The 22,810-nt window shown below is 43.8% G+C and overlaps 1 protein-coding gene across 2 annotated transcripts in view; it reads right to left on the bottom strand.

Annotated features, from left to right (window-relative positions):
* kcnd3 (potassium voltage-gated channel, Shal-related subfamily, member 3) overlaps window positions 1-22,810 on the bottom strand; it is a 118,295-nt gene that overhangs the window by 15,511 nt on the left and 79,974 nt on the right. For both annotated transcript variants that reach the window (XM_078255123.1, XM_078255124.1), the window contains one exon: window positions 7,373-7,541. In XM_078255123.1, the coding sequence (XP_078111249.1) occupies window positions 7,373-7,541 (169 nt within the window). The remainder of the gene's footprint in view (window positions 1-7,372; window positions 7,542-22,810) is intronic.

Genomic DNA, 22,810 nt, shown 5'->3' with positions numbered 1-22,810 from the left:
CTGTGGGAATCCTCCACAGGTCCACAGGTATCTACCTCTGTAGCAAAAACAGCTTAACCTCGGACTAACACCACTCAGTGACAAAATACCTTTGCTAAGCCTGGATTACCTCATCTTTATAGAGAAGAGTAAAGCTCTACTCTGCAAGCTGCTGTGATGATGATGTTTAGGACATATTTCATTGCATAACCCTTGACCCCCCTCAGTGAAGTCCTCTATCAACATCCCACCAACTCTCTTTTCAGTCTGCCTTCTTCCCAAGCGCAAACAACTTTATTGATTGTCTATCGAAGGGCAAAACACTCTCAGCCAGAAGTCATCTCCACCTTTTGACTTCAACCTTGTGAGGGAAAAGCAATATTGGGATGATTTAGAGGACAGGGAGTGAGAATCAGAGGGAGGAAGGGAGAAAGGGAAGGAGGGAGGAGGACTCGTTTTGTTTCTGTCTGCTTCGTGCCAATGTGATGCTCAAGAACCGCAACAGACAGTTATTTTACTATTCACTAAATTTGAGGACAACTGGTCCAACCTGAGAACGATTTCCAGTCAAAGTGGGAAAGAAAGACGAGGCAGTTAAATAAAGATGGCGAGTGATTTTTCACAGACACAAGAACAATAATGGGAAACAAAAAATGAGAGATACAGATTATGCTGCTTTACACTTAAGGCAAGGTTACGTATTTACCGTTGAGCCATTTTGTCAATGAAAGATCCATAACTGTTCCATAACGCCACATGGTACAGCTGCATTTGTTTTTGTTGGGTATATTCATGGGTAGTTTTACAATATCTGTGATTTGTAAATAAAGCAAAATGGTTCTCATACATCTGTCTTACTTTTTTTGGTTTGCTCCTGTAAGTGTTCCAAGTCTGATTCATGAAACCCTCTAAACCTCACACACATAAATTGACATATCTGACAGATATGGAGTGAACATACAAGTTGGATGCTAAAAAATGTCTTTAAAAAGCAGAAAGCTCCACAACTTAGATAGGAGGAGGTCAAGGGGATGTGACATAGCCTGGTCCTACCAGACTCTCGTACATTTCATTTGTACAGAGAGTCTGGCCTCTCTCCATTGACAAGTGTTAACTTCCTTGAAGGCGGGTACTCTGTTGAAGTTTAAAACTATTGGATCTGCCCAGATCCACTCTGGATCTGCCATAACCAATCGCTAACGTTTGGTCGTGACGTATGTCAGGCGCATGTGCAACAAGAAGGGAGACCGACAACAACTATCGGCTTATATTTAGCATTAGCATCGCTAGCATTAGCCTTAGCCAACTCCTTCACCACTAACGGAGCGAGCTGGAAAATCAAACTTTTCCCGAACCCCGTGGGGAGGAGGGCCACAACATCATGGCCACCAACACAACTCAGCAAAGATTGTTCTTGCTCGGGCTTTAACTTCTGGATATTCGGCAGCATTGCTGCCACAACGGACCGAATGGCTTCGCTCGCATCTTTCTAGTGCACGTCCTCAACATCGTCGTTCTCAGCCACTCCCTCTGTTAGCTGATTGGACCTACAAATATTTGACCGGAGAAAACCCAAGAATATACCGCAAACCCAGATGGAGTACTGAAGGGAAATGAAAATTGAGCGGAAGTAAGTAGGAGGACGGAGCCAGGCTAGATGTGACAGACCCTGAGGCAGAATATTGAGAATTGAAAATATTACTAAAAGCTACTTAACTGTGTAATTTGTGGTGCTAAATATGCCAATAAAACCACAAAATCTAAGCCAGCAAGCCATGATGATGTGGTGAACAGAATATTAATTTAGCAAGTTGTATATTTTATTTTCATGGATTTTTCTATCATATTCTAACTCCAGATTCATTCAGATGAATGCATTATGATTCTTAAGTCAGGGGCGAGAAAGAGACTCTCTTTTTATGACTCATACAACAGGTTTTGACCATTCCTGAATTTCATTCGTACCTAAGAGAAAATTATGTATGAGAACACTAGTAAAGGCGGAAAATTCTCTTAAATCACTGGTACGTGCCACTTTTGGCTCTTGCATGAGGCCCATTGTTCATGCTCTCTTTTTAGGGGTTATTTACGATTATGTTACTAAACCAGTGTTCAAGTCCATCTAAGAAGATCAAAATACATATTATTCACAGAACCAGATCCAGTAGAACACCATGGGTACACCTAAAAGTTAAGCTCACTTCACTTCATGCCCCTCTCTTTATTTAATCCTTGTGTATCACTTGCCCTTTTGTGATTCTCCATTTATATCCTGCCCTCTTTCAGGTGCACTATTCAGAATTTGTAATTAGACCTACATGAGGATATTATTACCTTCATGCAAATAAGCTCAGAGGAGCAACTAAAGAGTAACCCCTGCTGATTGGATCACGGTTGCGGATCACTTCATGGCATCATGCGTAAAGATGCGGAAGGACTTAAACTCAGTGTTCAATTCATTGTAGAAAAAAAGTAGTAACACTGAAGATTATAGGGAGGCAGAATAGAGAATACATGTCTGTGTCTGAGCTGTGTGTTCCTCCTGGCCACACAGCAACTAGTGACATCCTCATGTATCTTTCCTTTGTGTAGTGAGATAGATCAGGGTCTATCTACCACAGCCCAGATGGATGGCTAATTGCAATGGGAGCCCAGAACAGCTAACAATTAGACCTGAATGAAGATGGATGTGAATGGGGGGTGGTGGGAGAAAAAGCATGTGAGGAGAGAAAAAAAGGGAGAAGAGAGTAGGCTGGAAAATGCTGCAATTCCTCTCCTCAAAAACTCCCCCTTCTTTTCCTCCTGTCTGCTCTCTCCTGGTCTTTTAAGTAATGTGAAAGGCAATCTTGAATGGCTATCCCTTTTTACTCTCAATTAAACAAAGCCTTTTTCTAAGAAATTTTCTGAGGAAGAATGAATTTTCCGTGAAATTTAACTATAGGTAATAAACGCTGACAAAATTACATTTTCATATGGTAAATGATGAGTGACACTTGCTTAGCGGTTGGCTTTATGGCTGAGGTCATATGTCATTAAGGTTATGGAGCATTAAAGAACACTACATGTTATGCTGACGGTAGTAAGGGGGTATTGAAGGATATGGTATGTCTGATTAATTCATGACTCGGGTGGAACATTAAGGATCACAGTTATCATTAGCAGTGAAAGAGTGGACTATACAATAGTAATGGCTGTATCATATACCCTCTACACTGGAGTTACCAACTTTCATAGTGTGAGAGACTTTTGTCTACCAACCTAGAGTCAAAAAACATTAAACTAATGCGATGTAACGCGTAATTAGCTGAACACATGCCAGCATTAGTTGTTATAAAAAGCAGTACAATCCATTGCAGTTGCTACCAATCATACAAGACTAATGACGTGTTTCCAATGGTACGCAGAGGCTCGACTTGACTCACTTTTTTGGTACCAGTGCTTTTCTCTTTTCTTTTCTGGTCTCTTTCTTCTTTTCTTAGGCAGGATTTTCAGCTGATTGCCATAGCGATACCGCCTGAAACTGCCGTGACATCCTCTTCAATGCGACACTCGCAGAATCCTTTTATTGGCAACCAAACAGTGGAACTTCTATACTTCACACTTGTATGATGTAGTGTACGGCATAGTTTTGAGGGCTGCCATTTAAAAAAATAATTAATTAATGTTTTAACTCCACCTTCTAGTATCGGCTCAGCTCGCTTTGAACCTCCACAGTGGTACCAAAGAAGTACTATCCACAACTTTTGCCAAATGAAAACCAATAAAGAGCGGGTACCATCAGTGCTTTGAGCTAAATGCTAATGTCAGCATTCTAACATGCTCACAATGGCAATGCTAACATGCTAATGTAGCAGGTATAATGTTTACCATACTACCACTAATACAAAAGCATGGGACAGAGGTGATGATGGCACTAGATGAATAGTCAGGTTATCCCCAAAGTATAACAAAACCTTTGTAACGTAACATCTGTACCAAATTATATAGCAATCCATCCAATAGTTAACAATATATCTCTAAACTACAAATATGAGCCTCATGGTGGCGCTAGAGGAAATGTCAGGGGATCGCTAAAGTCATTAGGATTCGTCCTCTAGACAGACCGACATTACCACCCATAAAGCCACAGGGCTAGCATGGCTCAAAAAGAGGAAGAAAGGAAAGGCTGTAACAACCAGCTGGGACGTGAAATCAAATGAAGCTTACGGTACAGATCCATTTGACGTGTGACGCTTCCGCCACGCTCCACTCTATTCCTATGGGTGACGTCAAGCGACTTCAATGTGCACGCAAAGGCAATCAGCTGCCGGTCAGGGGCGTGGAGCATCAACCATGGATGTATGACGTCGCGACACCACGCTTCAGTTGTGTCGCCAAAGGGGATCTGTACTGTAAGTCCAGCCAGAAAGACTATGTTATGTCTTCACATTACCAGCTGATTAGAGGGTGTTTACTCTTTTAGTTAAACAAACCAGGTTTAGCCACAATCTCTATCAGCCAATCACATGCTGTCAATATTTAAATCTTTTCCTCCCTGTTGCTGTCAACTCTCATTTCAGCGTGAATTGTCGTGACCCTCGTCCCCGTTCACCTCCAGTTCATCATTCCAGCTCCCAGGTCTGAGCTTACTCGCTTCTCTTCTCATCCATCCAGATCTCAGCATCACCACCAGTGTCTAGACTCCATCAGGGAGGTATCCTACATACTCACGGCTTCTCAATCCCCTTTACATATAAAAACGTCACAATGGGAATTCGATGATGTCACGATGGGGTCTAATCGCCAAAGATTATCATTTATCATTTTTTATTCACACGTCAATAAATAATTGTTCACTCAAAATGAGGTCTCTCCTGACTGAAATAATATCCACAGCATCTACCACTAAAACTAGCACAATATGTAATTCAAGACATACTCCGCTGATCTTAAGCACACAAGCTTAAATGCTAAGCAACACCTAATCCTGCAGGCTAATAAAAGAAAGAGATGGTACACAGATTGCATCTCCTAAATGCTCTAAAATATCACATTTGCAAACCTATTATCATACCTGGCAATTTAGACCTTGATTTGTAATAACGCTCTAAAGGATCAAGACATCCACGTGGAATATTATTATGAAGGCAATGATAAGACCTTTAATTCATGCTGTTATGAAATAGAGAAAACCTATGTGGGATGTATGGGTGCTTGAGCAAATCGCTGACCTCACTGCAGGCAAACCAGGGAGGCATTCAAGTGCCTAAGGGAGTCATTTAGTACTGGTTAATGACGACAGTACCGTCATGCTATACTAGTCAGTTTGTGGGTACTTCTGGAAGTGTATGTGTCTGGTACGTAGCTGTGTTTGGCACACTGCACCACACTGCGGGTCAGTGGAGAACACTCAGGGAGGTGGGACAGACCAAGGTCAGTCCCAAACTGACAGGAAGTATGTTGGACACACACACAGATGTGGATTCATGCATTTAAACAGATGCACATACATACACAAGCAGACATACAGACAGACAGACGCACACCTTCCTTCCAGCCAGTCCCTCATCTGGGTAATAGCTATTTCAGGAAAGAACACAGCATTAGGACACACATCGCCTCCAGCTCTCCCCCCTTTCTACTCTCCCCTGCCTCCACTGCTCCCTCCTTCCCTCTGGCCTTCCTCCTCACCCCTCCTTTCCTCTCTCTCTTTTCTGCGTCAATACTATACATCTCATCGGCTCCAACCAGTTTTTTTAATCTAGATAATTTTCCCAACCTTCCAACTCTTATTCTGTCCCGTCGGTGTCTTTTCGTCCCACACACTTGGCTGTGTTACACTGGAGTCTTGCTTGGCAGACAAGGTTAAGGTTAGTTAAGACTGGGCAGCGGTCAGGCCACGGTCGAACTGTAGGACTATAAACAAATTTAAACTACAACCACAGAGCATACATGTGCCAAGATAGATGGCAGTAATCACAGTGAGGGTGAGAGAGAGAGGGAGAGCAGGAATGGATGGAAGCAGAGGAACAGAAAGGGAGTGAAAAAAAGGCTTGCTAGGAGAGGTGTGAACGAGAGTGATGAGAGAGAGAGGAATGGACTGAAAATATGTGTCAGTGTGTGCATGTCTGCCAGCTCCAAACAAACGCACTACTATCTATCTCAAGAGAACACAAACTGTCAGGCTTGCCCTCAGGCTTGATTACCAGCCCAGTTTTGTATGTGTGCCAGCTGATGCTGCTACCCAGTTTGGCTCATGGACACACCACAACATGATTCTATAAAAGGTCTAAAGGCTGGGTTATTTACCCAAAGTAAGATAGGATCTTTCACAGTTTGAAAACAAGTTTACATAATCCATTCATAAATTTGTGCCTGCGTGTGTTTTTACAAGGATAAAATCTCCTCACAAGGACAGACCAACAGAGAAAATAATGTCAATATGGGAAATTGCTGATATTCACTTCTTTGACAGGCTATTTTAGGATTTAGGCTTGGGCTTTTGGATGATAACTTTTAGGTTGTCGAGTTAAAGGGATACTTTGGTCTGGGAGAATATGATATTTTTTTTTTTCAGATTAATGTAGAGGTGTAAAAAGTACAATATTTCTCTGAAATGTAGTGGAGTAGAAGTAGACAGTGGCATGAAAAGAAAAGACTAAGGTAAAGTACAAGTACCTCAAATTTGAACTTAAGTACAGTACTTAAATAAATGTACTTACATTCCACCACTGCCAGAGGAATTGTTTAATAACCTGGCCACCTAAACATTGTTCATGTTACTGACTTATAACTGATCTATAAAGCATTAACTAATGTTACCTGATTAACTGATTTAACTGACTTAACCACCATTGGGTATAACTGACAAACCCTGATTAGAAAGTGCAATCAAAATTCCTTATATTAACAAATTCTGTAAACAGGAAATTGATTTTTTTATATAATAGTATATATGAAGTTTAATATCATGAAATGTATATGCACATATATATTATATGTATGTAAATTACAAGACGCAGTTAATGTAGATTGGCTGCCTCTTGATCCCATTGAGACCCGGAACTGAGCTACCTGAGCTAATTATTAAGTTTTCAGAATTGTCTGGCTCTGAAAAAATCCTCCAAAAGTGATGTATTTATGCAGAGCTAAGGAAAAATAGAAAGGTCACGGTTTAGATATGCATGTCAAGGGAGAAGGTATGTTAAAGTATGGTGATACTCACTGAATATGCATCACACAACTACTGCTCGTGATGTAAGTCAATGTGCATTATACACACGTCATCATAAGTCTCAGGGAAGACTTGAACCATGTGAGGAAGAGAGAAGTCAGAGCTCCCCCACTGAGGTATGTATGTCTGGAGGTCCAACCCTCTGGGGCCCAGTTGAATGGGAAATGAGACTGTATTCACCTGTACCTTCTGCGCCCGCCGCTTGTCTGCTCTCTGGTTCTGGTGATAGATGCGGCTAAAGTTGGACACGATGACAGGGACAGGCAGAGCAATTACCAGCACCCCACTCAGAGAGCAGATTGAGCCAAAGATCTTCCCTGCAATCGTTTTAGGAACCATGTCTCCGTATCTGTGGAAGGTGAAGGGAGAAAGAGAGAATACATTTAGCGTCTTTTTATGCATTTAATCCAATCTGTTGGTTAGCTCATCCTTCGAGTAACACACATCCGACAGGAGGTCTTCCACATCACAATATAACACACTATAAGTGAGTTCAACAAATTGCCCATTCATTTCTCTTTTACAAGGCTTTCATCTTTCTTTTTGGACTTCTTCATGCTGCATGTGTCCATCCCCGCCAGAATGAAGCTTGACCTGCTGACTTTATTCCACCCCGAGAGAGAAAGAGAGAGGCTCCCACCAAACCTCCTCTATCACTGAATGGCACAGTAAAGTCCACAGACTCATTCACCAAGAGCAGATACTATTAACCTTTAGAGAAGAGAAAAAGAGGAGGACATGGTGAATGCCAGGGACATTTCCCAAAAGTCATTTAGCCCAATTCAATCTGAAATATTTGCAAGTCAAAAGCAATCTCATCTTGACTTCAACGACAGATAACACAATTACAATAACTATATTAAACCCCCTCCTTTTTTCCTAAGGAAGAAGCCAGACTACAGGATTCAACAGTGGAGAATAAAATTCAAGCTTTGAAGATATTCAAAGCTAAAAGAGCACAACTGAAGTTGGAAAAGCAACCTTTATTTCTAATGTTCTTCCTTTCTTATTCATGAGTAAAAAGTGCAGGTCATTTGTTCTCCTTTTCTAGCTAAACAAGAAGTTCTACTGAATTTATTAGAACTGACTAAAAGTCCCACTACAAATAAACCTGAAACAAAAAGCATTTAAGCATCCAGCCACTCATATAATTAGGTAAAGACTGATTTTGGAAAGAGGTTTATTTTTTACATCAATAGGGTAGCATTTTTCAAATATTTCCCCCCCCCCATAGTGAGTTCCATAAACCTGTAAGTCAGTTAAAATAATGTAATGTATTAATGTAACCTCAAGAACTACCTTCTCATTTATTGCAAAAGATAACTTTCCCTTTGAATTTATCAAACTCATTCCATCATATGAAAAACAGAATCATGGTGTAGCTTGTGATTTAACTGTAAATTATTATTGCCAATCCAATCCAACTGTACAATTACTACAAAGCACACATGCTCAACATGGTGCAGTGTGCATATTACAGATTCTCTTGGGTAAATGGACAAATAAGATAATGATTAATGGACACGCTCATCTGTGAACATATCTTGTGCAAATTTGCAGTTTGGTTGGCGCTGAGAGGCTGACAGGAAAAGTCGCAGCAGAAGCAAAGCCAGAAAGACAGCAACAAAATGTTGCCAGGGAATATGTCTTTTCTCCAGCTTGTCACACTCATCACTTTAGAAAGCAATGTGATGTGTCAGAAACAGTGACAATCGAGAGATATGGTGTGTCAGCTAGCTGTAGTGTGAATAAACCATGGATAGGTGGAATTACAGAGAGATTAAGCTATCGTCACGCACTAATGTATTCACACACATATACTTTACACAAAACATCTGCTTAAGTTTACACTCTGGAAGTGGGCACTTGAGGTGATAGCATGTACATGTATCAGTGGTAAGTCCATTTACCAAATTTTCATTTTATGGCAACTTATACTTGTACTCCACTAGATTTTGGGGGGAAATGTTGTGCTTTTTAGTATATAAGATACAATGCATTGTCATAAAGTAAATTAAACCACCCAACAGTACATCAGCATGTAAAATGGCTGAAAGCTCTACTACAGCCAGCTACAACATTCAAATCCTGTCTATGTCAACGCATCAGTAAAAATAATCCAATAGTATAATTTATAATAATGACAGAGGAGCCCATTTTTCCTGCATAATGAATAGTTTTGCTTTCGCTAATAAGACATAGACACTTCTACTGAAATACATTTTTAATACAGGACTTTTACTTGTAACAGAGTATGTTTTACACTGTGGTATTGGTAATTTTATGTAAGATCTAAAGAATTCTTCAACCACTGACATACACTAGAGGTCTGATCGGGCCGAATTTTTCCGTCTGAACCCGGCCCGCATCCGCAGAGCCGTGACCAAACCCGGCCCGAGGCATTAAGATATTTATGTCCGAGCCTGACCCGAGCCCGACACAGTTAAAATCTCGTTTTTTTTCTCATACTAATGACACATGTTGATGATGTTTGTGTGGAAAGCTTTTATTAAGCAACTATAGGAAGGCATTCGGAAATGTCAACAGATGAGCGCATCAGCGCACACGGGGGAACAAGTGCACGTTAATAAGCTGTTTAATTTAAAATGTTCAATGTGTTAACCTTTCCTGCTTGCTTCAATTCCGACCGTGATCAGAAAACCAGGGGAGACTCGTTACCGACCATAATTTCTAAATATCTGTCCGAACCCGGCCCGGCCCGTCGGGTACCGTCGGGACCCATTGGGACCCGTTGGGACCCGTTGGGCTCGGGTTGGGTATCCATGCCTAACATAAACTCAGTTGCCAGTTTAGTAGGTACATCTTCCATCCATCCATCCATCTCATGTCCGCTTATCCGGGGTCGGGTCGCGGGGGTAGCAGCTCCAGCAGGGGACCCCAAACTTCTCTTTCCCGAGCCACATTAACCAGCTCCGACTGGGGGATCCCGAGGCGTTCCCAGGCCAGGTTGGAGATATAATCCCTCCACCTAGTCCTGGGTCTTCCCCGAGGCCTCCTCCCAGCTGGACGTGCCTGGAACACCTCCCTAGGGAGGCGCCCAGGTGGCATCCTTACCAGATGCCCGAACCACCTCAACTGGCTCCTTTTGACGCAAAGGAGTAGCGGCTCTACTCCGAGCTCCTCACGGATGACTGAGCTTCTCACCCTATTTCAAAGGGAGACACCAGTCACCCTCCTAAGGCCACCCATTTCGGCCACTTGTACCCTGGATCTCGTTCTTTCGGTCATGATCCAGCCTTCATGACCATAGGTGCGGGTAGGAACGAAAATTGACCAATAGATCGAGAGCTTTGCCTTCTGGCTCAGCTCTCTTTTCGTCACAACAGTGCGATAAATTGAATGTAATACCGCACCTGCTGCGCCGATTCTCTGACCAATCTCCCGTTCCATTGTCCCCTCACTCGCGAACAAGACCCCAAGGTACTTGAACTCCTTCACTTGGGGTAAGGACTCATTCCCTACCTGGAGTGGGCACTCCATCGGTTTCCTGCTGAGAACCATGGCCTCTGATTTAGAGGTGCTGATCCTCATCCCAGCCGCTTCACACTCGGCTGCGAACCGATCCAGTGAGTGCTGAAGGTCGCTGGCCGATGATGCCATCAGGACCACATCATCTGCAAAGAGCAGCGATGAGATCCCCAGCCCACCGAACTGCAACCCCTCCCCACCCCGACTACGCCTCGATATCCTGACCATAAATATTACAAACAGGATTAGTGATAAAGCACAGCCCTGGCGGAGGCCAACCCTCACCTGAAACGAGTTTGGCTTACTTCCGAGAACCCAGACACAGCTCTCGCTTTGGTCATACAGAGATCGGATGGCCCTGAGAAGGGACCCCCCTCACCCCATATTCCCGCAGCACCTCCCACAGTATCTCCTGGGGGACTCGGTCATATGCCTTTTCCAGATCCACAAAACACATGTAGACTGGTTGGGCATACTCCCAGGCTCCCTCCAGGATCCTTGCGAGAGTAAAGAGCTGGTCCGTTGTTCCACAACCAAGACGGAATCTGCATTGTTCCTCTTCAACCCGAGGTTCGACTATTGGCCGAACCCTCCTTTCCAGCACCTTGGAGTAGACTTTACCAGGGAGGCTGAGAAGTGTGATACCCCTGTAATTGGCACACACCCTCTGGTCCCCCTTTTTGAACAGGGGAACCACCACCCCGGTCTGCCACTCCTTAGGTACTGTCCCAAACTTCCACGCAATGTTGAAGAGGCGTGTCAACCAAGACAGCCCCTCCACACCCAGAGCTTTCAGCATTTTTGGACGGATCTCATCAATCCCTGGGGCTTTGCCACTGTGGAGTTGTTTGACTATCTCAGCGACTTCCGGAGGTGCGAGTTGAAAGTCTGTCGGACAGGGGCCTCCTCCAGACGTTCCCAATTTACCCGCACTACCCGTTTGGGCTTACCAGGTCAGTCCAGAGTCCTCCAGCACCCCCTGACCCAACTCACCATCAGATGGTGATCGGTTGACAGCTCTGCCCCTCTCTTCACCCGAGTGTCCAAAACATACGCCCTCAGATCAGATGAAACGATTATAAAATCGATCATTGACCTTTGGCCTAGGGTGCTCTGGTACCAAGTACACTTATGAGCATCCCTATGTTCGAACATGGTGTTCGTTATAGACAATCCATGACTAGCACAGAAGTCCAACAACAACCAACCACTCAGATTTAGATCAGAGAGGCCGTTCCTCCCAATCACGCCTCTCCATGTGTCTCCATCACTGCCCACGTGTGCGTTGAAGTCCCCCAGCAGAACTATGCAGTCCCCCCCTGTAGCCCCATGCAGGACTCCAGTCAAGGTCTCCAAGAAGGCCGAAAACGCCGAGCTTTTGTTTGGTGCATATGCACAAACAACAATCAGAGTTTTCCCCCCCACAACCCGCAGGCGTAGGGAGGCGACCCTCTCGTCCACTGGGGTGAACTCCAACGTAGCGGCGCTCAGCCGGGGGCTTGTGAGTATCCCAACACCCGCCCGGCGCCTCACACCCTGGGAAACTCCGGAGAAGAAAAGAGTCCAACCCCTATCCAGGAGTATGGTTCCAGAACCAAGACTGTGCATAGAGGTAAGCCTCACCAGATCTAATTGGTAGCGCTCCACCTCCCGCACAAGTTCTGGCTCCTTCCCCCACAGAGAGGTGACGTTCCACGTCCCCAGAGCCAGCCTCTGCCGCCTGGGTCTGGTCCGTCGAGGCCCCTGACCTTCACTGCCATCCGTGTGGCAGCGCATCCGCCCCCAGCGGTTCCTCCCACAGGTGGGTTGGAGAGAGAGATGCCACGTTGCTTTTCGGGCTGTGTCCGACCGGGCTCCGTGGCAAACCCGGCCACCAGGCGCTCGCTGACGAGCTCTCCATCTGGGCCTGGCTCCAGACGGGGGCCCCGGGCATCCTCCAGGCAGGAGGACTTCACCTCTTCCTCGATGAGGTACATCTTGCTAAAACTAATCCAGCCTGATACTACAGACCTTCAGGAATGTTATAATGTTCAGTTTGTGTTCAGCTTTAGAGGGATGCTGATTCAACTTTATGATCATTTTGGAGGCTGCAGTTTGTGGTGCTATTGAATTGTATTGGGTTATAATGACAGTTGTTTCTAATACTTAGTGTATTAATGTATCCTTATTTATATAAACAGGCTGGAAAAAATATTAGAAGCACTTCTCAGTATAATGCAATACAACCCAATGCCACCACAAACTACATCCTCCAAATTTAATATAACATTTAATCAACACTTCTTTAAAACAGTTTAAACAAAAACTGATTGTGATAACTGAGTGTATGTACACAGGAAACAGAATCTCCCCATATTTTTGAATATATTCTTTTCTGAAAAATGCCTATTTTCCAGTGATCCTTCATTAACACTGTAGGTTATTGTGTGACAGATGGATACATTTTCACATGGATACTAACAACACAAGGATATAACAGCATTTAGCATTGGTCCCCTGATGCATATGTAATGTACTTGGCAGAGTGCACATCTAGTCAATCCACCTGTTACTGCTACGCATGCATGCATATGCAAAAACAACTCTTATACACATGCATGCACACAATTACACCAGTCTCAACAAAAAATAGTGCTGTGAAAAAAGTATTTGAAAACAGATAAAACATCTTTATAAATGTATCTGTTGTGTTACTCTGTGTCCTTTGCGCAGCATGCTTCACAGCACACACAGGCTGTTTGTGTAGTAATGATATTATCCAGCTAGAAAAACAATTTCAATACTTCTTTCAAGTCTTGCAGATATCCAGAATTTTTTTTCTAAATAGCACTCATCAAATTCATCCACTTTGATGGATCACAGAGAATAGCGCTAGTTGTTATTTGAGGACTTGGCAAACAGTATCCCAGATGCTCTCCATAAATGAACAATAATCTGCTTAAGAAGTCGTTTTATAATTTAATGAAGATTTTCTGTCACAATCTGTTGATGATAGTAAAAATGCAGAAGGCACACACACATGCAAACACGCAAACACACACACACACACACACACATCACAGAGTTCGGCAAAAACAAGCCCAATATGAAGTCATTTAAGTGGAGGGTGGTTTTCGCATCAACAAAGCAAAACACTGCCCACACACAGTGAACTACTGGTCCACAGCCATAACTAAGGGTATACTTACAGAGAACATTCATCGTCCCTTCCAACAACTTTAATGGACTTTCTACCCAAATTAGGCAATAACAATCCCATCAGTGGTACAAAGGCCCTATCACTACAAAACATTTTATTCTCCTCATCTCTTCAGGAGATGTTTCCATTAGGAGGAATGAAAAGCTAATCATATTCATCTGCAAGCCTTCGTTAATGCGATCCTATCAGATTGCCTGAAAGAGGGTCTTCTCTACTAATACTACAGTCAATTTGCAGCTCCCATTTAGTCAAGCTGGCCTGTCTCTGATGATACCATCTCTGAGCCATTATACATGGCACAGACATAAAGCTGGGCTTGCACACATTAAAGAAAAAAGAAAGCAGTAATAAGTGGTGTGAGGGTGTGCATGTGTGCAGATGTGATAAGAAAGGTGAATGAATGCTGGGGACGTTTATATCCATGAGGATGGAGGTAAATGTCTGAGAAAAAAAGAAGATGGATATGCAGTGAAAGGAAGTATACTGGAGGGAGAGATATTTTTCCAGTAGATGCAGTGCACCCTGGAGGTTTGTTCTCTCCATCAGCCTTCTGGCCTTCTCTCATACACATATGTACAAACACACACAACTATACATTTGCTGTATATTATACAGTATGTGCACCCTCGCATCCATCCATCCATCTATCCATCTTCATCCGCTTATCCGGGGTCGGGTCGCGGGGGAAGCAGCTCCAGCAGGGGACCCCAAACTTCCCTTTCCCGAGCCACATTAACCAGCTCCGATTGGGGGATCCCGAGGCGTTCCCAGGCCAGGTTAGAGATATAATCCCTCCACCTAGTCCTGGGTCTCCCCCGAGGCCTCCTCCCAGCTGGACGTGCCTGGAACACCTCCCTAGGGAGGCGCCCAGGGGGCATCCTTACCAGATGCCCGAACGACCTCAACTGGCTCCTTTCGACGCAAAGGAGCAGCGGTTCTACTCCGAGCTCCTCACGGATAACTGAGCTTCTCACCCTATCTCTAAGGGAGACGCCAGCTACCCTCCTGAGGAAACCCATTTCGGCCGCTTGTACCCTGGATCTTGTTCTTTCGGTCATGACCCAACCTTCATGACCATAGGTAAGGGTAGGAACAAAAACTGACCGGTAGATTGAGAGCTTTGCCTTCTGGCTCAGCTCTCTTTTCGTCACAACGGTGCGATAAATTGAATGTAATACCGCACCTGCTGTGCCGATTCTCCGACCAATCTCCCGCTCCATTGTCCCCTCATTCGCGAACAAGACCCCAAGGTACTTGAACTCTTTCACTTGGGGTAAGGACTCATTCCCTACCTGGAGAAGGCACTCCATCGGTTTCCTGCTGAGAACCATGGCCTCCAATTTAGAGGTGCTGATCCTCATCCCAGCCACTTCACACTCGGCTGCGAACCGATCCAGTGAGTGCTGAAGGTCACAGGCCGATGATGCCATCAGGACCACATCATCTGCAAAAAGCAGCGATGAGATCCCCAGCCCACCGAACTGCAACCCCTCTCCACCCCGACTACGCCTCAATATCCTGTCCATAAATACTACAAACAGGATTGGTGACAAAGCGCAGCCCTGGCGGAGGCCAACTCTCACCTGAAACGAGTCCGACTTACTGCCAAGAACCCAGACACAGCTCTCGCTTTGGTCGTACAGAAATTGGATGGCCCTGAGAAGGGACCCCCTCACCCCGTACTCCCGCAGCACCTCCCACAGTATCTCCCGGGGCACCCGGTCATACGCCTTCTCCAGATCCACAAAACACATGTAGACTGGTTGGGCATACTCCCAGGCTCCCTCCAGGATCCTTGCGAGAGTAAAGATCTGGTCCGTTGTTCCACGACCAGGACGGAATCCGCATTGAGGACGGAATCCGCACTCTTCAACCTGAGATTCGACTATCGACCGAACCCTCCTTTCCAGCACCTTGGAGTAGACTTTACCGGGGAGGCTGAGAAGTGTGATACCCCTGTAATTGGCACACACCCTCTGGTCCCCCTTTTTAAAAAGGGGAACCACCACCCCGGTCTGCCACTCCTTAGGCACCGTCCCAGACTTCCACGCAATGTTGAAGAGGCGTGTCAACCAAGACAACCCCTCCACACCCAGAGCTTTAAGCATTTCTGGACGGATCTCATCAATTCCTGGGGCTTTGCCACTGTGGAGTTGTTTAACTACCTCAGCAACCTCCACCAGGGAAATTGATGCCAATCCCCCCTCATCCTCCAGCTCTGCCTCTACCATAGAGGGCGTATTAGTCGGATTTAGGAGTTCCTCAAAGTGCTCCTTCCACTGCCCTATTACCTCCTCAGTTGAGGTCAACAGCATCCCATCCTTACTGTACACAGCTTGGATGGTTCTCCGCTTCCCCCTCCTGAGGTGGCGAACGGTTTTCCAGAAGTACCTTGGTGCCGACTGAAAGTCCTTCTCCATGTCTTCTCCGAACTTCTCCCACACACGCTGCTTTGCCTCTTTCACGGCAGAGGCTGCAGCCCTTCGGGCCCTTCGGTACCTTGCAACTGCCTCCGGAGTCGTCTGGGATAATATATCCTGGAAAGACTCCTTCTTCAGTCGGACGGCTTCCCTGACCACCGGTGTCCACCACGGTGTTCGTGGGTTACCGCCCCTTGAGGCACCTAAGACCCTAAGACCACAGCTCCTCACCGCAGCTTCAGCAATGGAAACTTTGAACATTGTCCACTCGGGTTCAACGCCCCCAGCCTCCACAGGGATGCACGAAAAGCTCCGCCGGAGGTGTGAGTTGAAAGTCTGTCGGACAGGGGCCTCCTCCAGAAGTTCCCAATTTACCCGCACTACCCGTTTGGGCTTACCAGGTCTGTCCAGAGTCTTCCCCCACCCCCTGACCCAACTCACCACCAGATGGTGATCGGTTGACAGCTCCGCCCTCTCTTCACCCGAGTGTCCAAAACATATGGCCTCAGATCAGATGAAACGATTATAAAATCGATCATTGACCTTTGGCCTAGGGTGCTCTGGTACCAAGTACACTTATGAGCATCCCTATGTTCGAACATGGTGTTCGTTATAGACAATCCATGACTAGCACAGAAGTCCAACAACAACCAACCACTCAGATTTAGATCAGGGAGGCCGTTCCTCCCAATCACGCCTCTCCATGTGTCTCCATCATTACCCATGTGCGCGTTGAAGTCCCCCAGCAGAACTATGGAGTCCCCGACTGGAGCCCCATGCAGGACTCCACTCAAGGTCTCCAAGAAGGCCGAATACTCTGAACTCTTGTTTGGTGCATATGCACAAACAACAGTCAGAGTTTTCCCCCCCACAACCCGCAGGCGTAGGGAGGCGACCCTCTCGTCCACCGGGTTAAACTCCAACGTAGCGGCGCCAGCCGGGGGCTTGTGAGTATCCCCACACCCACCCGGCGCCTCACACCCTGGGCAACTCCGGAGAAGAAAAGAGTCCAACCCCTATCCAGGAGTATGGTTCCAGAACCAAGACTGTGCGTAGAGGTAAGCCCCCACCAGATCTAACTGGTAGCGCTCCACCTCCCGCACAAGTTCCGGCTCCTTCCCCCACAGAGAGGTGACATTCCACGTCCCCAGAGCCAGCCTCTGCTGCCCGGGTCTGGTCCGTCGAGGCCCCTGACCTTCACTGCCATCCGTGTGGCAGCGCACCCGACCCCAGCAGTTCCTCCCACAGGTGGTGGGCCCATGGGATGGAGGGATGTCCGCCACGTAGCTTTTTCGGGCTGTGCCCGGCCGGGCTCCGTGGCAAACCCGGCCACCAGACGCTCGCTGACGAGCCCTCCATCTGGGCCTGGCTCCAGACGGGAGCCCCGGGCTTCCTCCGGGCAGGGTCACTTCATCCCTTCCTCGATTTTTCATAGGATTTTTTAACCATTCTTTGTCTGGCACCTCACCTGAGACCACTTTGCCTTGGGAGACCCTACCAGGAGCACAAAGCTCCAGACAACACAGCCCTCAGGTTCATAGGGACACACAAACCTCTCCACCACGATAAGGTGATGGTTCCCAGAGAAGCACCCTCGCATACAAAAAGAATTACAGGGTGTGAGCACAAATCCACACAAACACATAAGCTAAAAACCCAGTTCAGATGGGCAGGTCAGGTCTCGGTCAGGGTTGTCACATCCCATTGTTGGAGGGACGGGTCTCTGCGGGTTACATTAAGAAAGCCTAGGAAGGAGAGATGGGGAGTTATTGAGTGGGACTAAGTGCTCTTGTGAAGGTATGTGTGATGGATGGGTTTATCAGGGATAGTCTGAGGGCTGACAGACATGGATTTGTGGTGATGGCGGGTCATGTCATGTCAAGTCAGGAAGGCACAGTTCATCCCCTTAAATAACTGCTGATGAACGCAACCCACATACAAGTAAAATACAAAAGTATAAAAGTGGCCATAATCAAGAGACAGCATAAACAAACATTATTTATACAAATTATATGAATAAATGCTTTGTAAAATGTACAATTCTTATAGTCATTTTTTTGTATGGGTATATTAAAAAAACCAGCTGCACAATAAGCTTGAGATTAACTGACCTGGGCTGAGTCACAAAGTAAATATTTATTGTTGGAATTTGTTTTCACTTTGTGGATCATAAACTGCTTTTATGTATGTGCTGCAAGGTCATAATGCTATATTCAGGAGGAAAAGAAGCTTCTATTTTAAAGAGAGGGAGGGAATGAGAGAGAGAGGGAGTGAGAGAGAGAGAGAGAGAGAGAGAGAGATGTGAAGTGTTGGGTTTCCATTTACAGACCAAATCCCGTGGGTGATTCCTCTGCAATTGTCCTCTGCAATTTTTCTCAGTTCCCTTCAGATACAGCCTAAGTGATTCTGCTTGGACCACAATCCCTTGCAGTGGATTGACCACCCTGAGGACTGAAATCACCCAGTTGATGAGGCAGTGCATTCACTGTTAGTGAGTGGGTTTGTGTGTCTACTGTATGTGTAAGGTATGTTTAATTTGGATCTGTGTGTGTACATCAGTGAAGTATACATACATTCACAGCAAGACATGGATAAAAAAATATTAAAAAAAAGAAAAGAATGTATATGTTGAGCAAGTGGCTCCTATTAAAGAGATTAAACATGCAATACATATAAAAATACATTTAAAAAAAACTAATTAAATATTAAGGAAAACTGAAAATTATTAAAAATGATCATAACTAAAAATGTATGCCTATATGGGTTAAGCAAAATCAGAGGCAGTGACACTGATGTGGATCACAATACTAAAATAACAGCTAACATGATCTGGTAGATTTAAAATACTAATATAAATGCACTTTAGAAAAGCAGGATTTTTTTCACATTCGCATAACAGATCAGCACATCCGGTATGGGCTATGTGGTCAAATAATGTTGAAGATACAGCGTTACATGTTGAGGAAAGTGAGCAGCCAACAGTTTAGTATTCTTTCACTGGCATACTTCATTTGTTTATTTTGTCTTGTAAACATAACTTCAGGCATACCAATCATTATCAATTGAGAGTTTACCAATTATCTTAGAATAGTTCAGTCTGCCAGATATTCAGGGATATTCATTCATTTGTTAATTTTAAACCATTTTGAATAGGGAGTTTGGCTATTTTAATCCTGGATTACATTATGTCATCAGGGTCTGCAGTTTACAGCAGATTTGCTGAGAAAGCTGGGACCCTTCAGCACCATGGACAGCTACTATAGTTTTGATCTACTATCTACTGTGCTTAATACGTCTGTCTGTCTGTCTGACACACACACACACACACACACACACACACACACACACACACAATGTAGATTACTATGTTAGCTGCCTACATGTGTTTTAAGTACATTTGTAGGCTACAAGTGTTTTGTTAAAAAAGTGAGTGGTCACAACACAATCTTCCATCCATAGTTAAAGCCTAAACAACCTTTTCTATGAGCTATTTTTAAATGTTAAACTCTTAATAAATTACACCTGCTGTTTTTTACTTTGATATTGCTTATTTAGGGTTATAGAGAAATATGTAATATATGAAGTTTCCAGAGGCTTTCAATTCTAACAAGGCAGCAAATCTCAGGCTGGGCGATAAAGTTGAAATATCAATATACTTTATCAGGTTATGGCAAATGTATGCAAAATCAAATATAAAATGGTCAATAATTTCTTTAACTGTGTTCTATTGTTATATACATTACATCAGGATGACGTGTGAAAAACAACTGCAACAATTATTTTCATTAGTTTTGATTTTGAATTGCTAATTCAGAAAACATAACTTTGCAAAATGCTAATTATATCATTATGATGACTGATATAATAATGAATTATCACTCACCCATAGCAAAACCTTGCTGAATTCTTGTGAATTCTGCTCCACATTATGACACTCAGTATGATCATAATGCAGTGAACATAAAATATGGCTGCAGTGATTGTGAACATAGAAAGCAAAAAGTTATTTCAGCATATTTATCAATTCATATTTACAGCTGAGCTCCACTGTGAAAAATGCATGTGTTACAGTGGCCATAAATGATGATTCCTCATAAAAATATCCATAAGTGGTAGTAGACTTCCATTTTTATTGGGAAACCTCTCACATGCCAATGAAGCTTAGCTCCTTTAGCTTCAGCAGAGTAAAAGATTGTCTCTCCAGGCCTTAAACCCTCAACCATCCATCCATCTGTAGTCTCATCTGACATTTCATGGCCAGTCACTCAGATGGAAGTAACTCGCATGACACATGGCTCTTCAGGGATGGGACAACCATCTATAATCACCCCCACAAATGTCACCACAGGAAATCAAGAAATAAAGAGGTGGAGGAACAACAGGTAGAGATACATCGAGGTAGACCGATAGTAAAGAAGAGGCTAGAGCACAAGATAACGTAAGAGAGCAGTTGAGAAAGATATGCAGCAAATCATCTCTGTGAACCCTCAAATAAAGTCAGCCCTTCTGTCTATTTAGACATCATATTCTTTAAAAAAAATTACAAATGCAAATTAAACCATAACTTTGGACTTTTTCAGGTGTACAGACACAATGATTGCTACATATGACAGGCTTTAATCATATCTTATTTTTCAATGTCAAAGATGGACCACGTCAGCACTTTATTTGAAGGGCCACATATATATACACACACATATATACACATATACACATACATATACACATACATATATATATATATATATATATATATACACACACACACACACACACACACACACACACACACACACACACATACACACACACATATATATAGTAGTGCTGTCAGTTAACCCATTTTAATGGCGTATATTTTTTTAATCGCGAGATTAATGTTCTTTTTGGCCTCAAACTTTGTAGTCTTTTTCACATGATATTGCAACAACTAGTAACGTTAGAAAAACTACAACACCACACCGGATCTAGCTAGACCGGAAACAAAACAACCGCACACACTTGTTTGGACTTGCGAGCCGGACAAAGAGTAGTAGGCTAACGTTACGTTTTGAGTGGATGGCGATTGTGAGACGCCGAAATGGATGCCAATAAGATTTTGAACGGAAAGTTTACTTTTAAAAGGTTGCCAACTGGTTCCATTGACAAGACCAAAGTGATCTGTGTGTTTTGTGGTTGTGAACTGAGCTATCATTGCAGCACGTCCAGTCTGAAATACCACTTGATGGCCAAGCACACAGCTGATGCGAATTCTCCGCTGCCTCGTCAAAGCCAGGTGACAAAAGCACAAAGCAAGCTGATCCACTTTTCCATGTTGATAAGAGCATTAAAATGAGAAAAAATAATGGGACAAAAAGAAATCAAGGGACATTTAGAATAGATTAAAATATGCGATTAATTCTGAGTTAACTATGACATTATTGCGATTAATTGCGATTAAATATTTTAATCGTTTGACAGCACTAATATATAGCAAGAATACAGAGACCCAACTTTTCAAATAAGTTATTAGCAAGCATGTAAGTAGCCTAGCTAGTAAGGACGTTAGAATACAGCTGGGTTGTCGAGGTTAGCACGCTGTACAAAGCTGCTAGCTAGATTGCCCTTGTACTGTATATCAGGATAATCAATCTACAGTAATCTCTTCACACATACGCTACATTATTTAGTGTTTCCTTTTTCATTCACACACAAATGCAACCACAACTATAGCAAAAATACAGTTTCTTCCAGGGTGCACCAGGAGACATATAGGCTATTTTGTCATTTACATTTGTCAAGTGATGAGAGGGGAATAGGAGAAAGAAACACAGATAAGTTAATAAAGTGAAGGGCATTACTCTCATACTGCACTGTACACAGAAGAAGGTCATTGGTCATTACCATCACTCAGTTGACAACCAATCTTACTGGGAATCACACTGAGGGATTGCTGCCATTTCTCTGTAACACACATCCAGTTTTGCTACATGATGCTACATTATGACTTGGAATTGGACTAACTTTGACACTTTGCAGAGTTTCATCAACATTGACTTTTCACAGCTTTGTATACTTTATAGTTTGACTTACCACGGCAAATGATAATACTTGATTTTGATTGGCCAGATGCTCTGCATTGTTTGTACTATGCTTCTCATAATTGTTAGAAGTAGCACAATTTTTACACTAAGTTTGACAAAGATCTTGCTAACACAGGGTTTCTTGATTGTATTACATCAGACATGAATAGACATTTAACCATATTTTAATCTTAGGCAAGTGGTCATGGTACAGTACAAGCAGGATAATTCCCGCTAAGCATTGTGGTTAATAATAAATTTTGGATGTCTTACTGTTGTTCAAATGTGAATCCAGATTAAGAGGAATCAACGTAAAGACAGAGCGAGCAGAAATTATCACTATGTTGAAGCCATTGCTTAATATACTTATTGCTAATGATAATAGATGGTATTTCCCCCAAAACAATAACACATAAAAGAAACTTATGTAAGGTCTGAGGTCAGCATA

The sequence above is a fragment of the Sander vitreus genome, chromosome 7 (assembly GCF_031162955.1).
Source record: "Sander vitreus isolate 19-12246 chromosome 7, sanVit1, whole genome shotgun sequence".
In the NCBI taxonomy this organism is placed as follows: domain Eukaryota; kingdom Metazoa; phylum Chordata; class Actinopteri; order Perciformes; family Percidae; genus Sander; species Sander vitreus.
The sequence above is the reverse complement of the archived record's forward strand: the minus strand, read 5'-3'. Positions and strand labels throughout refer to the sequence as shown.